Genomic DNA, 20,664 nt, shown 5'->3' with positions numbered 1-20,664 from the left:
AACAAAAGGACCTAACCTGAGGGGACTACAGAGCACCACGCTGGTCACGTTAGGCACTCTGTGGCATGGCGTCGAACTACCTCCAGGGCGATTGAACTCTGTCATCGGGTTGGTTTCTTCAGCTTCATAACAAATCCCGGCGGTAGTTGGTACCTCTTCCGCTCAGATCGTAAAGTGTTCAAGTGTACTCATAACGGACCATGTTTGGAGGCAAACGTCCATCTAATTAGACTAGATCACAATCTTGTCCAGACTGCACCGTACGTGTCGACGACTGCCCCTATGTCATTATATCATCATGCATCTACTTACTGGGGACAACCACCGGCCTGCATAAGGAACGCCAGGATCTTGTGTATGGGTTGTCGAGGGATGCAGGACATCGTCATCACTCACAGGCGAAGAGTTCGCATCAAGAGAGTAGCTATCCTGTTGAGTGGGCGAACAATTCATGTCAATGCATCTGGTAAGAACTCGGCTTCCCGACAAGAACGACGCAAGGGGGTCAGGATTGCTGCTTGAAGTCGAAAAACGATTATCAACTTGTATCTAATTGTCCAAACCCGATGTCGTTGGGTCCCAAGCAATAGGCTCATACCCAGTCGATTCCAGCTCGTCCACTTCGGCCTTGGTCAAGTCAAAATCGTAGATCTCTGCGTTCTCGACGATACGCTTGGGTGTCACGCTCTTCGGCAGAGGGACATAGCCCTTTTGCAGGCTCCACCGGATGAGGATCTGCGCTGGTGTCTTGCCGTACTTCTCGGAGAGCTTCTTGAGGGCAGGCTCATCAAACCGCTGCCCTCGCACGACAGGACAATAGGCCTCCAGGACGATATTTCGCTTGGCGCACCACTCGGCGATGTCGCTGCGTGCACACCACGGGTGGACTTCGTGTTGTGCCACGGAAATCACGCCGCCCTTGCCCTTTCCGCCGCGCTCCTCTTCCAATTCCTTGATGTGCTTCTCCAGCTCGTCCAGATGGTCGACGCCGTAGTTGCTGATCCCGATGCTGCGGACCTTGCCCTCCTCGACAGCCTCCACCAGAGCTTTCCAGACACCCTTGCGCTTGGCGGAACCTCCAAAGGGTGCATGGATCAAGTATAGATCGAAGTAATCCACCCCTGCAGTTTTCAGGCTCTTGTCGATCTGGGCCTTGGCCTGGTCGTAATCCAGGGGTCTATGCGGCATCTGAGGAATCTTGGTTGTGAAGTAGACTTCAGAACGCGGAATCCCGCTCTCTTTGATTGCAGCACCGACGCCGGCCTCATTGCCGTAGACCACTGCAGAGTCGATGTGACGGTAACCAGCCTTCAACGCCTCAAGGGAAGCCTTTTTGGTCTCGTCGGGCGGGCTGCCGGTATTGTTAGCAAACCACAAACGGCACGAATGCCAATATCTACTGCTTACGTTTGGTAGACCTAGGTCGGATGTCAGCGGCTGCTTTTCGACTGGATGATGTCATTCACTTACACCGAAGCCCAGCAGGGGGATCTCATATCCACTGTTGAGCTTCGCGGTTGAGTTGATGTTGTAAGTCGACGCCATGGTAACTATCTCACGAATTGGATTGTTAGAATACGTAGAATGACTCGACGGGAAAACGCGAGCGAAGAGCACCTGGGTGCGCTTCCAATAACTGTTCTGCGCTACGTGGTGGAAGCAACTCTTCGGCGTTTGGCCCAGGCTAAGCGCTAGAGATTCACCCGTGTTGCAGAATAATCTTGAGGTACGGATAGGCATTGGGATCATTTATAGGAACATACCCGTATGTAATGGATTATAGCTTATTGATGCAAACGAAATTAAGCGGCCATGTTCTTAGACTAGAGATTTGTGCCAGGACAACCGACCTCAATATATATTCCTGAAGACTAATTATGTGATCTGCTTATAAAGTTCGACCCCTCAAAACAGACGTGGCGGCGGAGTTACGACGGTGTTTACGAATCCACTCTCGATAGTCCAGCCCCGTATCACACATATCACACATATCGCACAAACTTTGGTGATGTCATCTATAACAACTGTTCCGACGGACGTGGGCCATTATCGGCATGTAACTGAGCGAGCCTCGAAGAGGCCGAAACCAAACATTTTGCAAACTCCTTCCAAACAAGCAGCCTGTAACACTACTCACTTCAGTCGATATATTGCGGGCCGCGGGTTCGGCGTTATTCCCGCCCTCTGCAAAGTCCGATGGGCCCGTACTTCATCTACTGTGCACAACCTACAGACGCCTCCGGGTATCGCTGAGAGATTATTAATCGAGTAGAATATTACCTTAATCCTACCCTCAGAATTGAACCATTGAGTGGTGGTTGTAAGGACAAATTACAGCCCAGTGAATCGTTTCGGCAAGGGTTCAGCTAATTGTTTCGTTGTAAAGCCAGTGACTTCCTCTTCTTCTTGTTCTTTTTATTTTATTTTTTTTTATTTTTTTTTCCCCTTTTTAGTTCTTTTTTATCGGAATTGGGTTCCAATGTCGGAAGGCCAGGTCATATGATCATTTCTTCAGACGCTTCTTCTCCTGGGACACTCCCCCCGTCATCTTCGTCCAAGTCATGAATGGGGTAGGTCAAGATTGCAGCGATGCCTCCCAAAGCATCGAGACGTTGACCGCTTTCATGATCACTGCTCAGGATGCGGGCATCGCCACCATCTTCTCTGACCTTGTCCACCATGGCAACATACCTCCTCCTCGTCGCAATGTCTAGACTGCGAAACAGCGAATTGTTGACGAGTAAAACACCGCCGCCTCTCCCTACCGCACCTTCGTTGACTGCCTTTTCCACCGTCGACACACCATACCAGGCTCGACCGTCGTCTTTCCTGAGCCTGTCGAATAACTCATCCATTGTCCGTGTCTCTTTTGAGAATTTCATATCCTTCATTGTGGCCAGAACTTCGGGGCTCTTGAGAATCTCATTCAAGCTGTGAAGATGGCCGGAGCTCGAGTGGACGACGGTTGCTTCCTTGGCAAGGGCCATCATGGCCTTGTCTCCCTTGCGCGTACCCTCGTCCTGGATGAACTTCTTGAAGTCGCCGGCAACAAAGCCGGGGCTGGCCAGTAGTAGGGGGCGCGGGACACTAAAATCAATACTTCGCAACAGCGTGCCCAGCGTCTTATCGTAGAACCGTTTCATACCGCTGCTCTGGTCTGAGCTGGCGGAGCGCTTCTTCGGTATGGTGCTTTCCACTCGCTGTTTCAGGATCGTTCGGTACTCGGTGATGAGGCAGATATTCGCGACGCCCTCTTGCATAACCACCGCTGCGACGGCGCCTTCCTTGTCCTGCTTCAGCGCCTCCTGGAGGGTCTCCTGCGCGACCGAGTCCCAGCCGTGCGACTTCCATAATGTGAAGGGTCGGTTGAGCTCGAGATCGAGGGTGTGATACTGGCCGAGGCTGACGAAGCTGTTCTCGACGATGACGGTGCCCGAGACGTGTAATTGCGAGGCGGCCGTGTCGAAGAAGGTCGACGTCACCCGGATGACCAGGTCGGTGTGTACTCGCTCGGACTGGGTGCTGCCCGTCTTCGACTCGGTGGTGACTTTCCGTACCGCATGCGCCCTGATGACGTCTTCCGCGGAGATGAGGTTGTTCGCATGCCACATGTCCTCGGGCTCGATCGGCATCAATGTGACGCTTTGGCTGCCGTCGCCTATAGACGCATCAAGGCGCGCTGCCGATTTTGACTTGACCAGCTGCATCGCAGGTTTTGTTGTGCGCTACCTGCTGGAGGGAGATGTGGATAATAATGAGAACCCGGAGCGTATAGTTTTTCGACGGGGTTCTCTAGCGACGTCTCATGAGTGAATGAATGAAGGAATGAATAAATGAGTGAATGGAATGATCGTAGAAAGCGGGTGGTGCCCAAAAATACTTCTAGTTCTTTAGGCCCTGCCCTGTCGCGGGGTACAAGAGTAGGTTACAGGACTTAGACTGCTTGGTGCTGGGAGTGCGGGTTTTGAACGTGACAGTTGGGAGGCAGCCCTACCTGGATGGACACATCAAATGTTGCCTCTCATGGCGATCTGGTATTACTCGTGCCAAGCGGATGCCTGCTTGAATCTCCGGGCGCTTTCGACTGCATTTGTCGGCCTACCTCGCAGATGTCTACTGACCCGTACGTTGGGCTGGGACATCCGCAGCGGCCGATCCGCCCCCGCCAAATTCGCTATCGTCTCCGAAAGATGCTTGCGCAAATGAGGAAGGATGCACTAATGGTGGGGGCTTATGTCAGCATTCTTTTGCCGAAACGGTCATATCCTCGGTACCCAATCAGACACGCCCGTTGGTCATCTATACCCGACATGCAATGGGTGAATCCACAACCACGGCCACCTAATACTGAAGCAAGACATGATACTTCTAGCTCGGACGAGAACTGCTTGGATACATATACATATACTTCGTTCTTTCACCATGTAAAAACTACACCTCACATGCAAGCTTTCCACGGAAATAATTCGTCAATAATTCAATCTACCTGGTTGACATTCAGTCCCGGTAGCACTCCTGATTCGTCTGATACGGGTTTTTGCTGTCTACTGCCGGCCTCCTCTGGACTTCTTCGTTCCAGAGAAGAGCTTCTCGATGCCCCTTATGTCGCCGTCTGCCATGCCCAAGGTCTGGAGTCCGGAGCTGACCGTCCACCAGAGGTCTTCCATGCGGACGGGTGTTTCAGGGTCGAGCAAACCGGCACTGTCCATGGAGCCGGCCGTAAAGCTTAGAGCTAGCATGATCCATGTGCGGGCTTCCTCCGAGCTGCTACTGCCAGGGCACTGTCGATATTCGAGCGTCCCGTTGGGCGCAAGGTTCGTCGAGAGGCATGACGAAGGATCGACCATGCCCGAAAAGTCCCATTTATAGACGCCGTGAACAAAGTCTTCGGTGTATCCATTGGCCCTTCCGTATGCGGATTGTGCTGAGAATGAGCACATGGCGCGTGCTACATCGTGAACATCGCTGCAGTAGTCTAGATGCTCAAAGCACTGTGGGAGAGAGAGTGATTTCATTACTGGGTTAATCCTGTTTGATTGACACCAGTACGAAGAAGCTCGTGTGGACGGTAGCAGCAAATCCATGGCTGGCTCAAAGTACAAGATGGATTTGGCTATTGCGTTGAGATAGCCTGGCGGTAGTGCAGGTGAGGTTGATAGGTGGACATGGGTGGAAGTATTCGGAGAGCTCGAAATGGTAAAAGACGATTTGAGCGTCTTGAATATCAGCGACAAGTGCGCTTCCCATGGGGTTGACAAGTCCAAAATAGGAGAAACGAGCTCGATACCCCCTACGACCATGATCAACACAATTAAACCACGAAAAAAAGGGCTTGTATGTGGCTTACAAAGATTTTTTCCAGGCTGCGAGGGTACGGTGACCTCTTGGACAATAGACCATTCTTCGTAATGCTCTATAGCCTTGTCGTTTCCTTCATTGACGTGGTTGGCGAGGCCAGCCTTCCTCAGCTTCGTACTGACCTCGGCAGCAAGTGACTTCCACGTCTTGTGGGTTTTAGACCGGCTCCCGATTAGCAACTCTAGCTCAACTCCAAAGAAAAAAGATAAGTGGTTTGCCATGATGAGTTACCCAACCTAGACTGATGATATCGAAGAGATGTTAAAGTCGACACACTGCTTGACTGTTATTGGGCTTGGAGAAGCATATTTCCCTCCCAGTCCGACTTCTCCGCCGGTAAACTTTATAGCAGGTGCACAGACTGCAGAGCGGAGTACCTGATCTAGCCCTGGGACGTCAGTAACCCATCACGTCGTGCGTAACGGAACATGACCAGCCCAACTACGGCCCCAAGGGCGACAACTTTCTCCCCAAAGCGCTAGGCAGTCGCGTGCTATTGGCGATAGTGTTGAGCAGAATGCTGGCCGAGATATCTTACGAGGACAAGATATAGGAGGCGCGTAAGTTGCTGAAGCATAGTTGACTAGTCTGTCCATTCAAGGCCTCCTCGCCCAGTCATTCGTGCCATGGCCCAGTGTTGGACAGCAACTTGACAAAGTTTCGGCGAGAAGTGAAACATGCAACAAGGCCAGGGTAAGGTTGAAAATAGTCACGGGAAAACCAGCAGCGGAAATTTCGTGCTTGAAAGGATGTGTTCGTCTTGAAGCCTTACTCCAAGCGCTGACTGCAGGCTTAGCGTTGGAAACAGGAGCGGCAAAGAGTCTCAGGCACCTATGGCCGGTTGTGTGGGCAGCATTTATCAGGATATTTGCTGGTACTGACTTGAGCGGAATGGTCATAGCCGACAATTGGCATATATTGGCTGCTGTAACCCCTTCGTATTAGAGCCTAGCCAGCACAACTTATTCCGGTATATGTGTGGTCGGAACTGGAATATCTGCCATTTCACGACACGAAGCCTTCTCTTGGAGAGCAATGGACGATCATGTCGTTAAGAACAAATAGAAACACCGGGCCCAGGCGAGCGGGATGTGAGGCGTCCAATCTACTGGCTGCCGGGTACTCGTGAGACATGAAGTACTAGCATGCAGGCTGGTCGACAACTGACCGTAGTTCCTCGATGCTCTCTGAAACCAAGAGCCCAGTTTTCGTGCCATTACAGCCCCGTCATGAAGGATGTCGTCCGCAGTCATGTCGGGAGAGACAACTCCCGTTTTCGGTATAGAGGCGAGTTCTCATTGGCTTATATTTAGACCACACTACGAGTTTGCTGTGGGGTCCAAAAGCCACCGGTCCACACCAAAGACGGCGGCCACCATGTTGAACATGGATTGTGAGGAATCATAAGCGCCAGAAGGTTCCCATATGCTATTGCTGGTGGGACTGTGACGTATCCTGTGACTGTCAAGTTGGATTCAATTGTTGTCATATGGCAAGCATATTGTTGGTGATGCACCCTAACCGAACTATGTTTTGCTGCTGCTGTGGGTTAGATGGTCGATCGCTGTTAAGATCGCGCGTAGAAGGTGATGTCAAGCTGCAAGGGACCATAGTTTGGCCTATTAAAAGCGTCTTTGCTGACGATAACCGCCATCTAGAACTTCCACAAGGTCAAACTCGACCGTCTAGTCGAGACCTGAGGTCTTGTGCAAGTTGGAAGTGTTGGCCTAGATACTGGACCTGCTGCCTGAAGAGTAGTGTAGAAATGCTCAAAAACTCATATATCCGCGTGGATCAATCAAGTAGAGGTCCTGCACTGTTGGCTTTTGGAACCGTTGGAAGAGGTCACACCGTCCATGGTGGCAATAACTGAGGTCTTAAGATACCAGGGCTGGTGATAAGACGCGGCAAGTGTGGACAAGCAGTTGGGCGATAGCCGCGGCTTCCCTTGCATGATCAATGCGACCGAGATCATCAGATGTGCATGCATTGTGGTGCATGTGCAGGCAGCAGCCACCAGCTCTCCCGGATTTATGGGCCCTGCACAGCTGGCAGAGACACAAACATCGTTCGTCGCACAAGCAGCCTGCAAGGTGCAGCACAGATAGTTGATCGCAATAGTATCGCTAATCGGATAGTCTAAACCCCCTATGGCAGTATAGCTGACTGACCCCGCAATGACGCGATAGAGGGCTGCTTACCAATTCTCAGCATGCATTTGCTGCTTGTTGGGGCTGATATAAGATGTGTCACACAACTACTATATCATTCGGTACGAAAGAAAGCACACCAACGGACCCTTTCTGGAGCTTATACTGTGCCTGTTCTTGGAACCGCAATAGCCTCGCTGTTACTCGTCATCGTAATGGCGCAGGCTGTAGAACAAATCCACACAATTCACAGTGTCGACGAGTACAATGCTCTGCTCTCCTCACATACGTATACCGTAGTCGACTTCCACGCCTCATGGTGCGGGCCTTGTAAGGCGATGGCCCCAATCTTTTCCCAGCACGCAACCGCACATGCCTCTCCCGGGAAGGTCGCCTTTGCGAAGGTTGATATTGATGAGATACCCGAGGTAGCCCAGCGGTATCGCATCACCAGTATACCTACGTTTCTGTGTGAGTGATGCAAAATATGTAAAACGTTTATTCCCCGAACCCTTTTGTATAGGAAGACGCCAGTTTAAAGCCTATCTTGCTGGCATCCTATGAATGATGCTCAACACAGACGAATCGAATGCAGAGCTAACGTTCCTCCGTGCAATCAGTTGTCAAGGACGGCGAAGAGTACGAGGAGATCCGTGCTGCCAATCCACCAAAACTCAAGGCGGAAATAGAAGATATTGCGAAAGAGCTCGCCAGAGGCAGTGGGCAGACGGACGAGAAGCAGGATAACGACGTGGCAAAAGCTATCATGGATGAGGATTGGTAATCAAGGCACCGAATGTGTGGTTTGTAACTTTATTCAGAAGACGTCCAAGTTGGATTTAGGAGACGCCTACTTGTCTGTCTTTCAAGTCCGAGAGACATGAGTATGCCACGAGTTTCATTCTAGACAGATTCAATTATGCATGTGCTGCGAGCACAGAGGGTATAAGAAGTGGTATCATCATCGTTATAACTAAGCCCCCCGTACCCCGATGTTTTAATTCACGTGCCTATGCACAGCGTCGAATGCCTCAGCAACGGGGATTATGCAACCCATCTTTGGTCACTTTAAATTTCTCGCGTCAAGTACCCATGACGCCCCTAAGCATCAAGCATCCGTCCGCATGATGAGCAAAGGAATCTTTGCTGTCCACTAACGTTCTTGGCTTTGAATTCACGGCCACCACACTTTGTGCATCGCAAGTCATCGTCAAAGTCGCTTGCGCCGCTGGGACCCTCGCTCGTCAACGTGCTGAGACCGCTCTCCTGGCGGTCGTAATCAGGACGTCGACCAGGCAAAGCCAAGTGGTTGTTATTGGCCGGCACACTCCTCCTTCTCGCGGCCTGATCAAGTTTATCAGGACTGCTAGTATCAGACCGTATTATGCGAGAACCTAAGCTTTTACGGCGCGTGTCATCAAAATCGGGAGCAAACGGTGTCGTCACTGGGTTCTCACTGTTCGTCCGCCCATGTACTTTATCAAGACTCCCCGAACTTGGACCACTGCTACTCCCTCCTTTGAGGGGATTCCCCAAACCTCGCCATCGGTTCAGATTCCAGAAAGAATAGCTAGCCCCGGCAGGATCGAGACGTAGCCCACTATCCACATCTTCGTCCATACTTCTAAAAGTGAAGCTCGGTGGGGGTGGTTGTCTTGCCCTATCCCTTTCCTGTGTAGTGAGGCGGTCATTGTCAGCCGACGTCACACTCAAGGCTGGACTGGTGGGCTGAAGTGGTGGTGACGCTAAAGAGCTTGCGTAGGGCTGTCGTCTGGCTTCCGAGGCTAGATTGGTAGCGCTCGGTATGAATGAGGTCCTTGCCTTCGCGGGACTTATCGACCTTTCGCTTCTGGCAGGAGTCGCTATCGCAATTGAGTTTGGCCGCGATGGTGTGCCTTCAACGCCTTGCCGCCACGACATGATCCGCTCCGAGTTGAGCTGTGGAGTCCCTATCCCGAGTCCAGAGGGGGCTTGTGATACCGAACCACGTCGCGAGCGTGGTTCTCGGCTACCTGCACTGGTCCGCGTCACAACACTTCCTGTTCTGCCAAGATAGCCGTCTCTACCAATTTTCCGCGAGAAAGTTGACCCTGTCTCCCAGTTCTCATGCCTTCTTTTCGCAAAGGCACAGTCTTGACGAAAGACTTTGAGAATGCCAGAATGATCCGTTGTCACAATGATATTGCCATCAAGGTGCTTCGACCGAGCTATAAACGCAGGTGTTTCTTCCGGCTTTTTGATTTGTGGCAATTTCTCTGGGACAACGTCTTGGCCCAGTGTAGTCTGGCTCATGCTGGCCTCTTCCCTGCTGAGTAGCGTGACTGGCGGGGGGTTGCAGAGCGTAAAGAGCGGATCTAGTGATGCCTGGAGAAGCTGACGGGTAGTAGTTGGGGCAAATATCGCTTGAGTGACTATTGTGGAGTGTGCCTCGAAATGTTCGCAAGGCCGCTTGTCTTTGTTGTCAGACTGTGACGGCCCAGTTGACCATACGAAGGCTTTCTTGTCTTCACTGCCACAAATTACATAGTTGCCGTCATCGCTGAAACTTGCCCGAATTTGATTGCTGGTATTCTCGTGCCCTTTAAACTTCAATTCCAGAGCCTTATCGCGGAGATTGTAAATGCGTACGCGAGAATCATTGGATGTTACCAGAACCTTCACCTCGCCATCAGGGTGTCCGGGCGGGGAGGCAATGGTTTGAATGCCGGTGATCTTGCTCCCTTTGGCGTTCTTGCCTCTCGACGACCGGACATGCATCTGTGTCTCGAATTTCAATTCTTCTGTTTCATAGAATGTGCATAAGCCATTCAGACAGCCAGCGATGCTTGTCTTCCCGTCTGGAGAAAACGCGACGGCTGTGATAAGGTCGGGGATTTGGCTTGAGTAGGCTACAGACTTGTCTGGAATGCTCCAAAGCCTCAAAATGGAGTCAAGCGACCCTGCGAGGAAGAAGCGGTCATCCCGCGGATGGAAAGCAATTGAAGTAACAAAGTCTTTGTGCTTGAATGTGCATAGACATTCGTTCCGACTTAGATGCCATAGACGGACAGTTTTATCCATGGACGACGACAACAGGAAGTTATTCTTGCTCCAACTCAAATCCAACACCTCACCATCGTGGCCTGTAAACTCTCGGATCGGTTTTGTTCGGAAGACAGGGGCGCTCAAGCGGGCACCTGCGCCTCCATCCGTGGTGACAGATTCTTCCTCGAAAGCCTTTCGGTCTTCTGGAGTCGCAATCACGGCCCAAATTCGCACAACTGTGTCGCGCCCAGCAGTTGCCAAGAACCTGCCATCCCTGCTGAATTCAGTCGCCCAGATAGGACCACCAGTGTTGAGGTCCTTGTGCCCAAATCCTCTGGTAGGCTGGACAGGCGCTCCATTGATGGCCGCTTTCGCATCACGATCAATATTTGGCGCCTGAGAGCCCAGTTAGTGACATTGTGCTCACATTTAGCAGCCAAAAAGACATTGGTACACCGTCGCAGTGTTGCCGCGGCACCAGCTTGTCGTGCATATTCTATTGAGCTCACATTTTTTAGGATCCAGCTGTGATTACTTACTTTAGTGCCAGCCAATTCTTGGGCCAGAAATGTCCGGTTGAACTCCTTGACCTTCTTATTGTGTGCCCGAACCTTGATGTACCGGGGAGGTTCCTTATGGTGAGGTATATAACCACCACCGGCAACATCCGAAGAGAAGGCAATGGCGTTGGCACCCTCAGTGCGCATATCGCTTATTTCAGAGACATCGTCGTCGATATATTCTCCCTTTTTCTTATTGCCGATCATACTGAATCGGCTCAGGAAAGACCCGGCTTTTTTCTTGTCCTTGGGCTGTTCGGACTGTGGTGCCGTTTGTTTCGCCACAAGATCGGAACTAGATCGTGGAAGGGGTTCATGGAGAGGGCTCTCGGGTTTGCCAGGCCCACGAAGATGCAAGGGAATAGAACGATCGGTGTTCGTTCTCACAAAGATATGCTATGAGTCTCTTAGTGAAGTGTCCTCCTTGAACATGCCATATTGGTTGAAAATGACGCACATGAGACAAAGGATCGATCGCTGGCTCTACTGGTGTCGCTTGGCTTGGTCGGTTCTTCGCATCTTTGATTTCCTTGCCAGCTGTCTCTTTGCGCGACAGCTTCACAGGCGCCTTTTTGAGGGCACTGGGGAGCAGTGACTGATTAGTGCTGCCTGTTGCGACTATGGTTGATTAGCGTTGATATATACATAGGCATGGATCCAGAAGATCCCCAACAGACTACACATTATGCAAGAGCTCGCGACAGGCCCCAAAGTTCTTCTAGAAGGTATCACATCATATAAGATGAAACCGACTGCAAGAATAGCCACTGTACAAGGTATGGCCTTCCTGCATTGGGGCAGTGCTGCTAGAGGTGATATGGAAATACGGGAGTGCGCAGCGGCTTACCTTGCCCGGCTGAGGGCGTCGTAGTCGGTGAATGTGAGGGCCCATTTTCGATATTCTGGGAAAGAGAGGCACCAGCCGGCGCAGGTCCGCTGCGAGATCCGGAGGCAAGGCCCTGATCATCGTCTTGCGCGCCGTTTGGCGTATTGTTGGTCAGCACAGCTGTAGACATGTTGCATTATGCCGAGTTCCAACTGCTAGCCGTCTAGCCGGTCGTGCAGATATTTCCTTTCCGCGATCCTGTGTCCCCTATTTGCGCAAAACACGCTGATACGGCGCGTGGGATCTCGGGCTTTCACTGGTTCACTGTCATGGCGTCGCAACAACCTTGTTTTTCGGGTTCGTCGTATCGGCGACGGTGCCCCTCACTCGGGACGGTCTGTTAGACTGCTCTGCACTGCTCTAATTTGGGTTGGTTTGTGGTTGATGCCGAGAAATATACGGGGAGCTCGTGTAATTCGGGAATAATGGGCGGCCACAGAACCCGAGGGCCAATGCGAAAATGCGAATGAGCGCCGTGAGGGCTAATTTGCCGAGGATCGTGAGCAATTCGCTGCCTTGTCTAGTGGGGGTAATGCCAAGAATGTTATGTAACGACGGTTATTGATTCTACTTAAACTCTAACGAGAAGGAGAACGGATATCGGTATGGACTAATCTCTAGTCGAGCAGAGAAGCGATCTTAGGAGATGGATTGTAGGTAAAGATCACTGATGTGGGGTGGGTGTGAGCGAGCATCTCGACCTAAGTTAGACTACTGTGGTACATAAGTTGAAAGGTCAAAGTGGTTTTGTTCTCGGACTCTGGAGAGATTGAAGTAACCGATTTTGGCGGTTCTGAAAGGGGGGCTCATCCGGGGTGCAGTAGCTGCTGTGGTGCTCAATGTATGACGTTTTGTCAGTGTGTGAGTGTGTGTGTGTGAGTGTCTCAAGTTACTAAATCCGGCAAGCGGCACTACCCGAAGGCACATGCCAGCTCCACCCGCAGATCTTGTCATTTAACGAGGAATCCGAATTCGATGCGGTTCTATGCGCTGGGATCAGCTCCGCTAACAACTCCATGCTGCAGGTTATTCTCCGAGTCGAGTCGAGCCGAATGACCGCCGCTTTGGCCTAACCTGCTGTATGTAGTACAAAGCATGTAAACTACCTCCTCAATGTTTCCACAGGACTATATACTATAGTAGCTAGTCCTTGTCAAAGCTGGGGTATGTAGCTAATTGACAGAAGCTGTTGGCGCGTCCCATGCTCCTTTGTCAGCCTTGCTACTCCTTCGTGTCAAAACCGACATTGTTACATATCCAATCCCACATCCTCAACACTTGATCTTGACTGAGTGGCTGTATCTTGGCCATGCTCACTGATACACCTGAGGTCTTGCTCGTCTCAAAGGTAGGCTTCCGGGTCATGCCATCACCGGTGCCTTCATTTTCATCACTGGGTTGGGCTCGATATCTCCTCTGCCAAAATCCCAATAACGTTTGTGAGGCATGTTCTGCAGCTTGACCGTCCACAGCTTCCTCCAAACGGCTAAGCCATGCGGAAGGCGGAACCACCTCGAACGGCGTATGGTCTTCATCCGTCTTGAGCCAGTCAAGCATCTCATGCCATCTTGGTTGCTTGTGCGGGTTTAAGGTGTGATATACCGATACACCATCGGCTTTTATCGCGTGACGACCAACACCCGACGCTATCTCAAGGACTGCAGTAGCAGCTTGATCGACAGGCAACCAATTGAGGCCTTCATCTCGTAAGTCCGGCAAGCTGCCGGTGATCTTGGCGGTTGATAGCATAAGTGGATATGCTTCACTGGCATTCCAGACGCCAGCTGCGTTCCCGCATAGCTGGCCCACTCTGATAATCGAGATTTTGGGACGAGCAACATATCCCATCTCATGCTCCATCGCATTGCAACGCTCACCTGCAGCAGCGCAAATCTGCTCCGCTACCCACTTTGACCTCGAATATCCCAAAGGAGACGCGTCCGAGGAATTGATGGACTTCTCCTCCGGTATGCGCTCTTCACGTGAAGCACCAACAGAAGCTGTTGAGCTTACGAAAACGAAATGCGACCCAGAAGATAGTGCAAACTGGAGTAAATGATGCAGCCCTTCCAGATGATCTTCAAAGGAACCCAATTGAAGACTGAAGTTTACTGTCCATGCAGCATGGATGACGAGCGCCGACTCGTGGCTGATGCGCTTGCCGTCTTCATCCGAGAGTCCGAGCCCTTTATCGAACAGGTTGCACGGAAGGCACACGATCTTGTTATCAAAATCTGGGTACGATTTCAAATCCTGCAGGCCTTGCAGTCCTCGCTTCCAGAGTCCTTTTGATACTCGCTCATGCGCAGCAACGGGTGTCTGCGCTCGTATAAGACAATAGACTCGCTGAATGCTGGTGTCTTCACGGAGGGAGTGCAGAATATGTGCGCCTAGTGCGCCCGTTGCTCCGGTAAGCGTGACAGTATGGTTTTGTTTCGTTGTTTTTGCTGGTGCCACGGGCACGGAGCTGAAATTTCCATGTTTCCGAGCGAAATTGGACATGAGTTTGAGATCTGAGTCTATAACGTGACCATTCGATAGTGTTGCTACCTCTTTGCCACCTTGACGTAGGTTCTGAATGTAGATTGACAGATTCTCAACTGTCCCTTGCTCGTATATGACGTTGAGGGGCAGAGAGCCAGAACCTGGTGGCAGAAGACTTGCCGCAATCAATTTGCGCACTTGTATGCAAGCGATGGAGTCAACGCCCTGTCTGAATAAGTCTTCGGCCGGATTGATCTCCCTGTCAAGCACCTGAGCAAACTTTTCGATTATGATACATTGAAGCTCATCGTACTTCAAATGTTCTTGAATAAGGGTTTCATCACCTGAAGGGTTGTAAACGGACTCGATCAAGTCCGCATACCTCTCTTCAGCTTGGCGTCTCATAACAGTTCCTTTACTGCTCTTCTCAAGCGCTGGATCGCCCCCCTTCTTGGAAACTACGACTAGGGTCGACCTTGCTAGACGAGCATGACTCTGTGAGTTTGTATTCGCTTGCTCAATCACTGGCCACGCAGCTTCCAAGAGCTTCTTGTCGGATAGTCTTTCGTCTTTAGGGAACAAGAGGGCACCTGCAAAATCCTTGCCAGTACCAAATACAAACATGTCTTCCAGTTGCTTGACAGAAGCAACTATTAAGCTTTCGAGCGGAGCAGGGTCGAATTTCTTACCATTCACCAAAGTTATCTGGGCATCAGACCTGCTATGGTAGCGCCAAGCATTCGGTATATGGCCATGTGGTTGGAACAGGTCTGAGGTCGCATAGGAGCCGTCCTGCCGGTTCTGCTTTGCTCGAAGGGGCCAGCCTTTCTTAGCGACAAGCTCGAACAGACCCCCGTCTCGAGGTTCAAAAGATAGAAGTCGCTCATCAACAACAGGTCGAAGATACTGCCATTCCTTATCTGTGTCGTAATCTCGGTGTGAGGACATCAAAAAGCCGCATTCGGCGCTCCCCATTCGGGACACTAGGCGAACGCCCTTTCCCACGAGTTCATCGCCTACCGAAGCAGCGAGAGCCGCGCCTCCGACTCCGACAAGCTCCATCGTTTGGAGCAATTTCAATCCTTCTCGATCTCCGGCAAGACTTTGCAGAACATATGGCACGCTCGTGAAGTATGCCACTGCTACATTGGGAGGGCTCTGCTTATGGGCATAGTGTATGGCTTTGATGATATTGGTCTCTGTAACCGGAACAACCCCTTCAGGGAAAAACCATATCATTGCTCCGGCCGTCCAGGCTCGGAAGCAGTCCGCCAAGCCGCCATGATAGAGGGGCGTAGTCGTGAAAGTAGCTTTATCCTCGTTTCCAGTCAACCGTGGACAGACACCAACAGCGCCCCAATGCCTTTGAACAATTGGCTTGGGCATGCCTGTCGATGTGCCCGAGGTATGGCGCAAGTAAGCAGCATCAGAGGTCGAAACATCCAGGTATGTTGCTAGGTTTATATTTACTTCGCCATGGTTATAGTCTGGAATCTTTTCGAACGAAACACCTTCAATAGGCTGTAATGCCTTCTGCTGTTGACTTCCACCGAGTAAAATATTTTTCACCCCTGAGCCTTCGCATAAATGCTTGAGCGCAGCAGTTTCTAACTGCGGTCTACTTGATGTCAGTCGTGGTTCCAACTGATCAAATCTATTTAGACTCACGCAAGAAGGAACACAGTGTGTCCCAGGCGCATCAGACCAAGCCATGTCAACACAAAGTTGAGATCGCTGGTGCTTATCAATCCAACGGTCGCGGTAGCTGAACCAACAATCTTCGTCAAGACGCACGCGGCTGATTTAGAGAGTTCGCTTAGTTGTTCGAATGTTACATACGGTGTCTCTGTAGATTCGTCAGTATCATATAAAAATGCCGTCAGTGATAAATAAGTTAACTCACCATGAGATTGGCCCTTGGAAGAAAAATCTGCAAAGCCGAGCGCAGGTGATTCTGGAAGGTCCTTGGCCTGCTCATCGACCACTTCAAGTACAGTCGTAAAGGCCGATTTAATTCCTTTTGACTGCTGTTGCTGCTGCCATAAAGCGGATTGTCCCAAAGTACAGGTAAAGTAATTAAGTCCTTTGAGATCCATGGCGCTCCTGAGAGTCTGCTCAACATACATCAGTGCTTCTTTCTGCTTGTATGGCCAGCTATCGCTAAAGTGTTTGGTGTTCATACTTTGTCACAATTATGGTTCAATAGCTGCCGTTAGGCGGTCGGTAATGATAACCGACGGCTCATGTGCAATTTACAGTTTCTTCTTAGAAAACCATAAGATACGGTACAATCTAATGGCTAAATTCGTTCCCCGCAGACTTGCAGGATGGCAACAAACATAGTGGTACAAATTACCAGGTTGCTCGACTAGACTAGCTTATGATGCTACACGGCACTACCATGCACATTGAGATAGTTCCAGTGGATCGATCTATAAAGTATAGTCTCGACCCATCTTTGCCAATCGATGATGATGGGTACCTGGCAGCGATCTGCCCAGGCAAAGAATCGCGTGTTTTCCTTTCAATTCCCATGTGTCAATTCTATGTCAAATGACCACGTGCTGGTGACTTTGGCATGCGAGACTTTATGTACGGAGCATCGTGAGGTCATCGTCTAAGCCACACGCCTGCACTTGGCCACGCGATGGATAAGCCAGTGCATTGGTGACCATCATAGCTGCCAAGCAACAATTCCTGACTAAATGCATATATTTTTACTCGCATATAGTAATGTAACAATTGTATGGAATACAGTGGGGAATGGAATTGTACGCAAACTACAGTACTCAATGGATCTTTAAGGCAAACATCGGCATTTGGACCTGGGAAATGTTTCGGTTATCCCAAAAGATGGCCGCACCAAGATCAATTTTAGATGAGGTGACGCTCCAGAACGACAGCAAGATCCCCCATCTCGGGTTTGGCGTCTACAAGTCGCCTCCTGAGGTGTGCGTGCAATCATGCCTTACTGCATTACAATGCGGGTATAGACACATCGACACTGCACAATACTACGCCAATGAGTCCCAAGTCGGAGAGGCCCTTGAAAGGTCTGGACTGGCTCGCAAAGAGATCTTCGTCACATCCAAGATCCTCGAGGCCGCTGGTTCTGTAGACAAAAGTTACCAACAATGTGTCGAAAGCATAGAAAAGCTTGACGCCGTCGAGCACTATGCTGATCTCTACCTCATTCACAGCCCGAACAGCGGGACCGAGAAGCGGAAAGAAATGTGGTTAGCTCTCGAGAAGCTGTACCAAGATGGCAAAGCGAAAAGTATCGGTGTTAGCAACTTCAGCATTGAGCATATCGAGGAATTGAAGCAGTACGCTAAGATCTGGCCTCCTCATGTCAACCAAATCGAGGTGAGTTGGGTTGGAAATCAATTTGGAACTCTGCTCACTGACAAATTCCAGTTGCATCCATGGTGCCAGCAGCGAGCAAACGTGGAATACTGCGTGAAGCACAGCATCGCGGTAGAGGCCTATTGCCCATTGGTACGAAATAAAAAGGCAGACGAACCGACTCTTAAGAAGCTTGCTGAGAAGCACGGTGTCTCGAACTCTCAAATCCTGATTCGATGGTCTCTTCAGAGAGGTTTCATTCCACTCCCGAAGAGTGATACTCCATCACGCATCAATAGCAATGCTGATATTTTCGGGTTCGATCTAAGCGACGATGATATGACGAGTCTGAATAATCTCAACCAGGGTCGTGAAGGGTCAATTGTGCAACCAGTAGACAATTAAGCACATTATAGAGCCTCAGCAAGATAGAAAATAAATATCAACGTACCTGAACGCGCTGTAGCCACTAGTATGTCCAATTGCAGTCAGAAAGTGATGATAATTAGTTTCGTATTATGAATAGTATGATTATGTATATATATATATATACTAACTGTGATACCAGGCAGGATTAACACGCAAACATTTTCGTGGTGCTAACGTTGACCCGGCTCCATTGATGCCCACTCCACCAAGCCGAAAGTATTGTCAATGGCCAGTACACATGATAGAGCGCCAATGCTGGTAACGGATCCCAAGTCTCGAAAGTCCCTTCTTTCCAGGTGAGCGCATGGTTGATGAATTGTAAAAAACAACGACTTAATTCGTGAAGCGTAATCTGTCCCGAAGTCCAATCAAAAGTTGGCTGGACAACCAGACTGAAGAGATCATGGCCGATCCAATAGCGTGATATAGGAGCATTTGGCGGATACACTATCTCATCTTCCTTTAAGCCATTCTTTTTCACAACTTCCGCATACGAGACATGGCCCACGTCAAGAGTTGACAAGTAAGCCTGCACCATGGATGCCATTTCTGGGCCTTCCTGGGCAAATAGTACAACAGCCGTGTGTGCCCGAGGGTTGCACTCAATCGCGTAGATGGATCGTTCGAAGCTTTTCTCATCTACAACACTATCCTTGACCATGAAATCGAAACTCAGGTGGCCAGTGAACTGTTCCGAGCTTTCTGACCGGTACACGTATTCGCGCGTGAAAGCAAGCATTGCTCTTGACAACGCAGAACTTGGCGGCAGAGCTTCGTAGTGCATCAATAGCTCAGCACTTGGGCATGCCACGAAGACCTTGACTTGCCCACGGACAATTAGAGCATGGGTGCAGTATTCCTCACCACCAGGGATAAACTCTTGCAGAATCCATGTATTCTCTGGCGTGATAGGCAAGCGAGACATATAGGTCTTGGTCTTTTCCATAGTATCAAGCGGAAGAACAGTCATGTTTCCACGATTGGCATCATCCATGCCGACTGTCTTGAGAATGAACTTTCGTTCTGGGTGTGCAGATTGCGAATGCGAAAGATGATCAATAGCTTCATCGTAGGAACTAAGGTGATGCGTCACGGGAACAGGCAATCCCAACCTTGCTGCTTCACTCATGAATTGATCCTTTTCGTGCAGTGTTGCCGTATCTTGGACTCCAAGCTGGATACATTTGCACGATGTCTTCCGCTCAATCAGCTCCTTTGCCTTGGCGTCTTCCAACGCACTAGCAACGCCTGAGCAGGAGACCCAGAGATCAATGTGATTGTCTCTGACAATAGTGAGAAGCTGTTGTATGTAGCTCCTTGTGGCGTTCTCAGAGTCTGGTCTGTTCATAGGTCGGAAGCCACAAAGACTCTTGGAGTACTTTCCAGAGCATAAAATGCCGTTTCCCTCAAAGTCCGCCCCAGTCACATTATGGCCGCTGAGATGGAATGCTCGAGCAAGAGTCAAGCCTTTGGCCATGCCAACCCCAGTGACCAATATATTCCGTTTGTGACGCGGGTCCAGAGGTACAGGCTGTTGCTTTCGAGTATGAGACGACCATCGCCTCATCAAGATGGCAAACGACGTTAATGCAAGAGACAATGGAAGCAAGAATATGCTGGTAATGACAAGGCCAAATGACCTGATGGTGTCAGAGAACACTGTGCGACGCATCGTGGCTTTTGCATAAGCATGTAGCGTGCGTAACTAACGGCGTAAGTGGTGATAGTCTAGTGAGTCGATGATGAGGTAAAACTGCAAGAGACAACAAAATCACCAACTCCGTGCAAGCGCTGCAATACGTGAATAAACTCTGTATGTGAAGCTTGAAACTTTATGCTTAGATCTTCTGTATATCGCTTTCACGGGGCGGCTCGCGTATTCTCGCCGATCTAAGCCGCAGTGTTGCTTTCTTTGGCTCATGAATCATTAGCCCCACCTGCAGAGAAGGAACCGTAATAATGACGGCGACAAGCCAACCGGTCCGAGAACAAGGAGTGGATTTCTGGAGAAATCTAAACTAGAGTTTGATGTCCATATTACAAGATTTGCGGAGTAACTGTCTAATCCCAGGTGGAGGAGATCTCGAGAACATGGAACTCGATCGGGTCAAATTGCCGAACCGAGATCAGATTCCTAACCTTAGTCGAATCTCATGATATTCCACATGCCGGAATTGGTGTTTTGATCGACCCCACACATACCATATACTCAAATCTTACACCGATTGAAACCAGAATTAAATCAAGACAGAGACCATTGGTTGCGAGTATAGCATTTATAGCCTTGTGTAAGTTGCATATGTATCCACGATATATGGAGGGAGTAATGATGGCGTTCGGTTTCAATTCATCGTCTTGATCAACACATTGCATTTTTAAGCCCAAAGGGTCCCAGGTTATTGTTTACAACGAGCCTATACGTCTTCAA

General features: G+C 50.1%; 8 protein-coding genes across 8 annotated transcripts; 2 read left to right on the top strand and 6 right to left on the bottom strand.

Moving 5' to 3' along the window:
* Positions 1-327: 327 nt before the first annotated feature.
* Positions 328-1,916, bottom strand: BKA67DRAFT_67420 (2,5-diketo-D-gluconic acid reductase A). The gene is made up of 4 exons (XM_046108750.1): positions 1,851-1,916; positions 1,764-1,783; positions 1,467-1,550; positions 328-1,418 (listed from the first exon to the last, which is right to left on the bottom strand). The coding sequence occupies exons 3-4, from the start codon at positions 1,543-1,545 to the stop codon at positions 550-552; spliced, it is 948 nt and encodes a 315-aa protein (XP_045964969.1). The 5' UTR covers positions 1,546-1,550; positions 1,764-1,783; positions 1,851-1,916; the 3' UTR covers positions 328-549.
* A 579-nt stretch (positions 1,917-2,495) lies between these two features.
* On the bottom strand, positions 2,496-3,632 carry BKA67DRAFT_590082 (pelota; the record flags this gene model as incomplete). The annotated part of the gene is made up of 1 exon (XM_046104551.1): positions 2,496-3,632. One exon carries the CDS (start codon positions 3,630-3,632, stop codon positions 2,496-2,498), a length of 1,137 nt encoding a protein of 378 aa, XP_045964968.1.
* Positions 3,633-4,544: 912 nt separating this feature from the next.
* Positions 4,545-5,579, bottom strand: BKA67DRAFT_530919 (putative amidoligase enzyme-domain-containing protein; the record flags this gene model as incomplete). The annotated part of the gene is made up of 2 exons (XM_046099308.1): positions 4,545-5,290; positions 5,348-5,579. The coding sequence occupies 2 exons, from the start codon at positions 5,577-5,579 to the stop codon at positions 4,545-4,547; spliced, it is 978 nt and encodes a 325-aa protein (XP_045964967.1).
* A 1,976-nt stretch (positions 5,580-7,555) lies between these two features.
* Positions 7,556-8,473, top strand: BKA67DRAFT_549329 (thioredoxin-like protein). The gene is made up of 2 exons (XM_046101576.1): positions 7,556-7,979; positions 8,129-8,473. The coding sequence occupies exons 1-2, from the start codon at positions 7,571-7,573 to the stop codon at positions 8,290-8,292; spliced, it is 573 nt and encodes a 190-aa protein (XP_045964966.1). The 5' UTR covers positions 7,556-7,570; the 3' UTR covers positions 8,293-8,473.
* BKA67DRAFT_67605 (WD40-repeat-containing domain protein) lies at positions 8,299-11,474 on the bottom strand. Its single transcript, XM_046108797.1, has 2 exons — positions 11,042-11,474; positions 8,299-10,928 (listed from the first exon to the last, which is right to left on the bottom strand). The coding sequence occupies exons 1-2, from the start codon at positions 11,297-11,299 to the stop codon at positions 8,610-8,612; spliced, it is 2,577 nt and encodes an 858-aa protein (XP_045964965.1). The 5' UTR covers positions 11,300-11,474; the 3' UTR covers positions 8,299-8,609.
* Positions 11,475-13,199: 1,725 nt separating this feature from the next.
* BKA67DRAFT_508664 (uncharacterized protein) lies at positions 13,200-16,558 on the bottom strand (the record flags this gene model as incomplete). The annotated part of the gene is made up of 3 exons (XM_046097174.1): positions 13,200-16,080; positions 16,131-16,308; positions 16,366-16,558. The coding sequence occupies 3 exons, from the start codon at positions 16,556-16,558 to the stop codon at positions 13,200-13,202; spliced, it is 3,252 nt and encodes a 1,083-aa protein (XP_045964964.1).
* Positions 16,559-17,315: 757 nt separating this feature from the next.
* Positions 17,316-18,212, top strand: BKA67DRAFT_510176 (NADP-dependent oxidoreductase domain-containing protein; the record flags this gene model as incomplete). Its single annotated transcript, XM_046097305.1, has 2 exons — positions 17,316-17,828; positions 17,880-18,212. The coding sequence occupies 2 exons, from the start codon at positions 17,316-17,318 to the stop codon at positions 18,210-18,212; spliced, it is 846 nt and encodes a 281-aa protein (XP_045964963.1).
* A 103-nt stretch (positions 18,213-18,315) lies between these two features.
* On the bottom strand, positions 18,316-20,169 carry BKA67DRAFT_66809 (carbamoylphosphate synthase large subunit). Its single transcript, XM_046108629.1, has one exon. The coding sequence runs from the start codon at positions 19,906-19,908 to the stop codon at positions 18,382-18,384; it is 1,527 nt and encodes a 508-aa protein (XP_045964962.1). The 5' UTR covers positions 19,909-20,169; the 3' UTR covers positions 18,316-18,381.
* Positions 20,170-20,664: the final 495 nt, after the last annotated feature.

This window comes from Truncatella angustata, assembly GCF_020726525.1.
Source record: "Truncatella angustata strain MPI-SDFR-AT-0073 chromosome Unknown BKA67scaffold_1, whole genome shotgun sequence".
Classification (NCBI taxonomy): Eukaryota; Fungi; Ascomycota; class Sordariomycetes; order Amphisphaeriales; family Sporocadaceae; genus Truncatella; species Truncatella angustata.
This window is presented reverse-complemented; position numbering and strand designations above follow the sequence as displayed.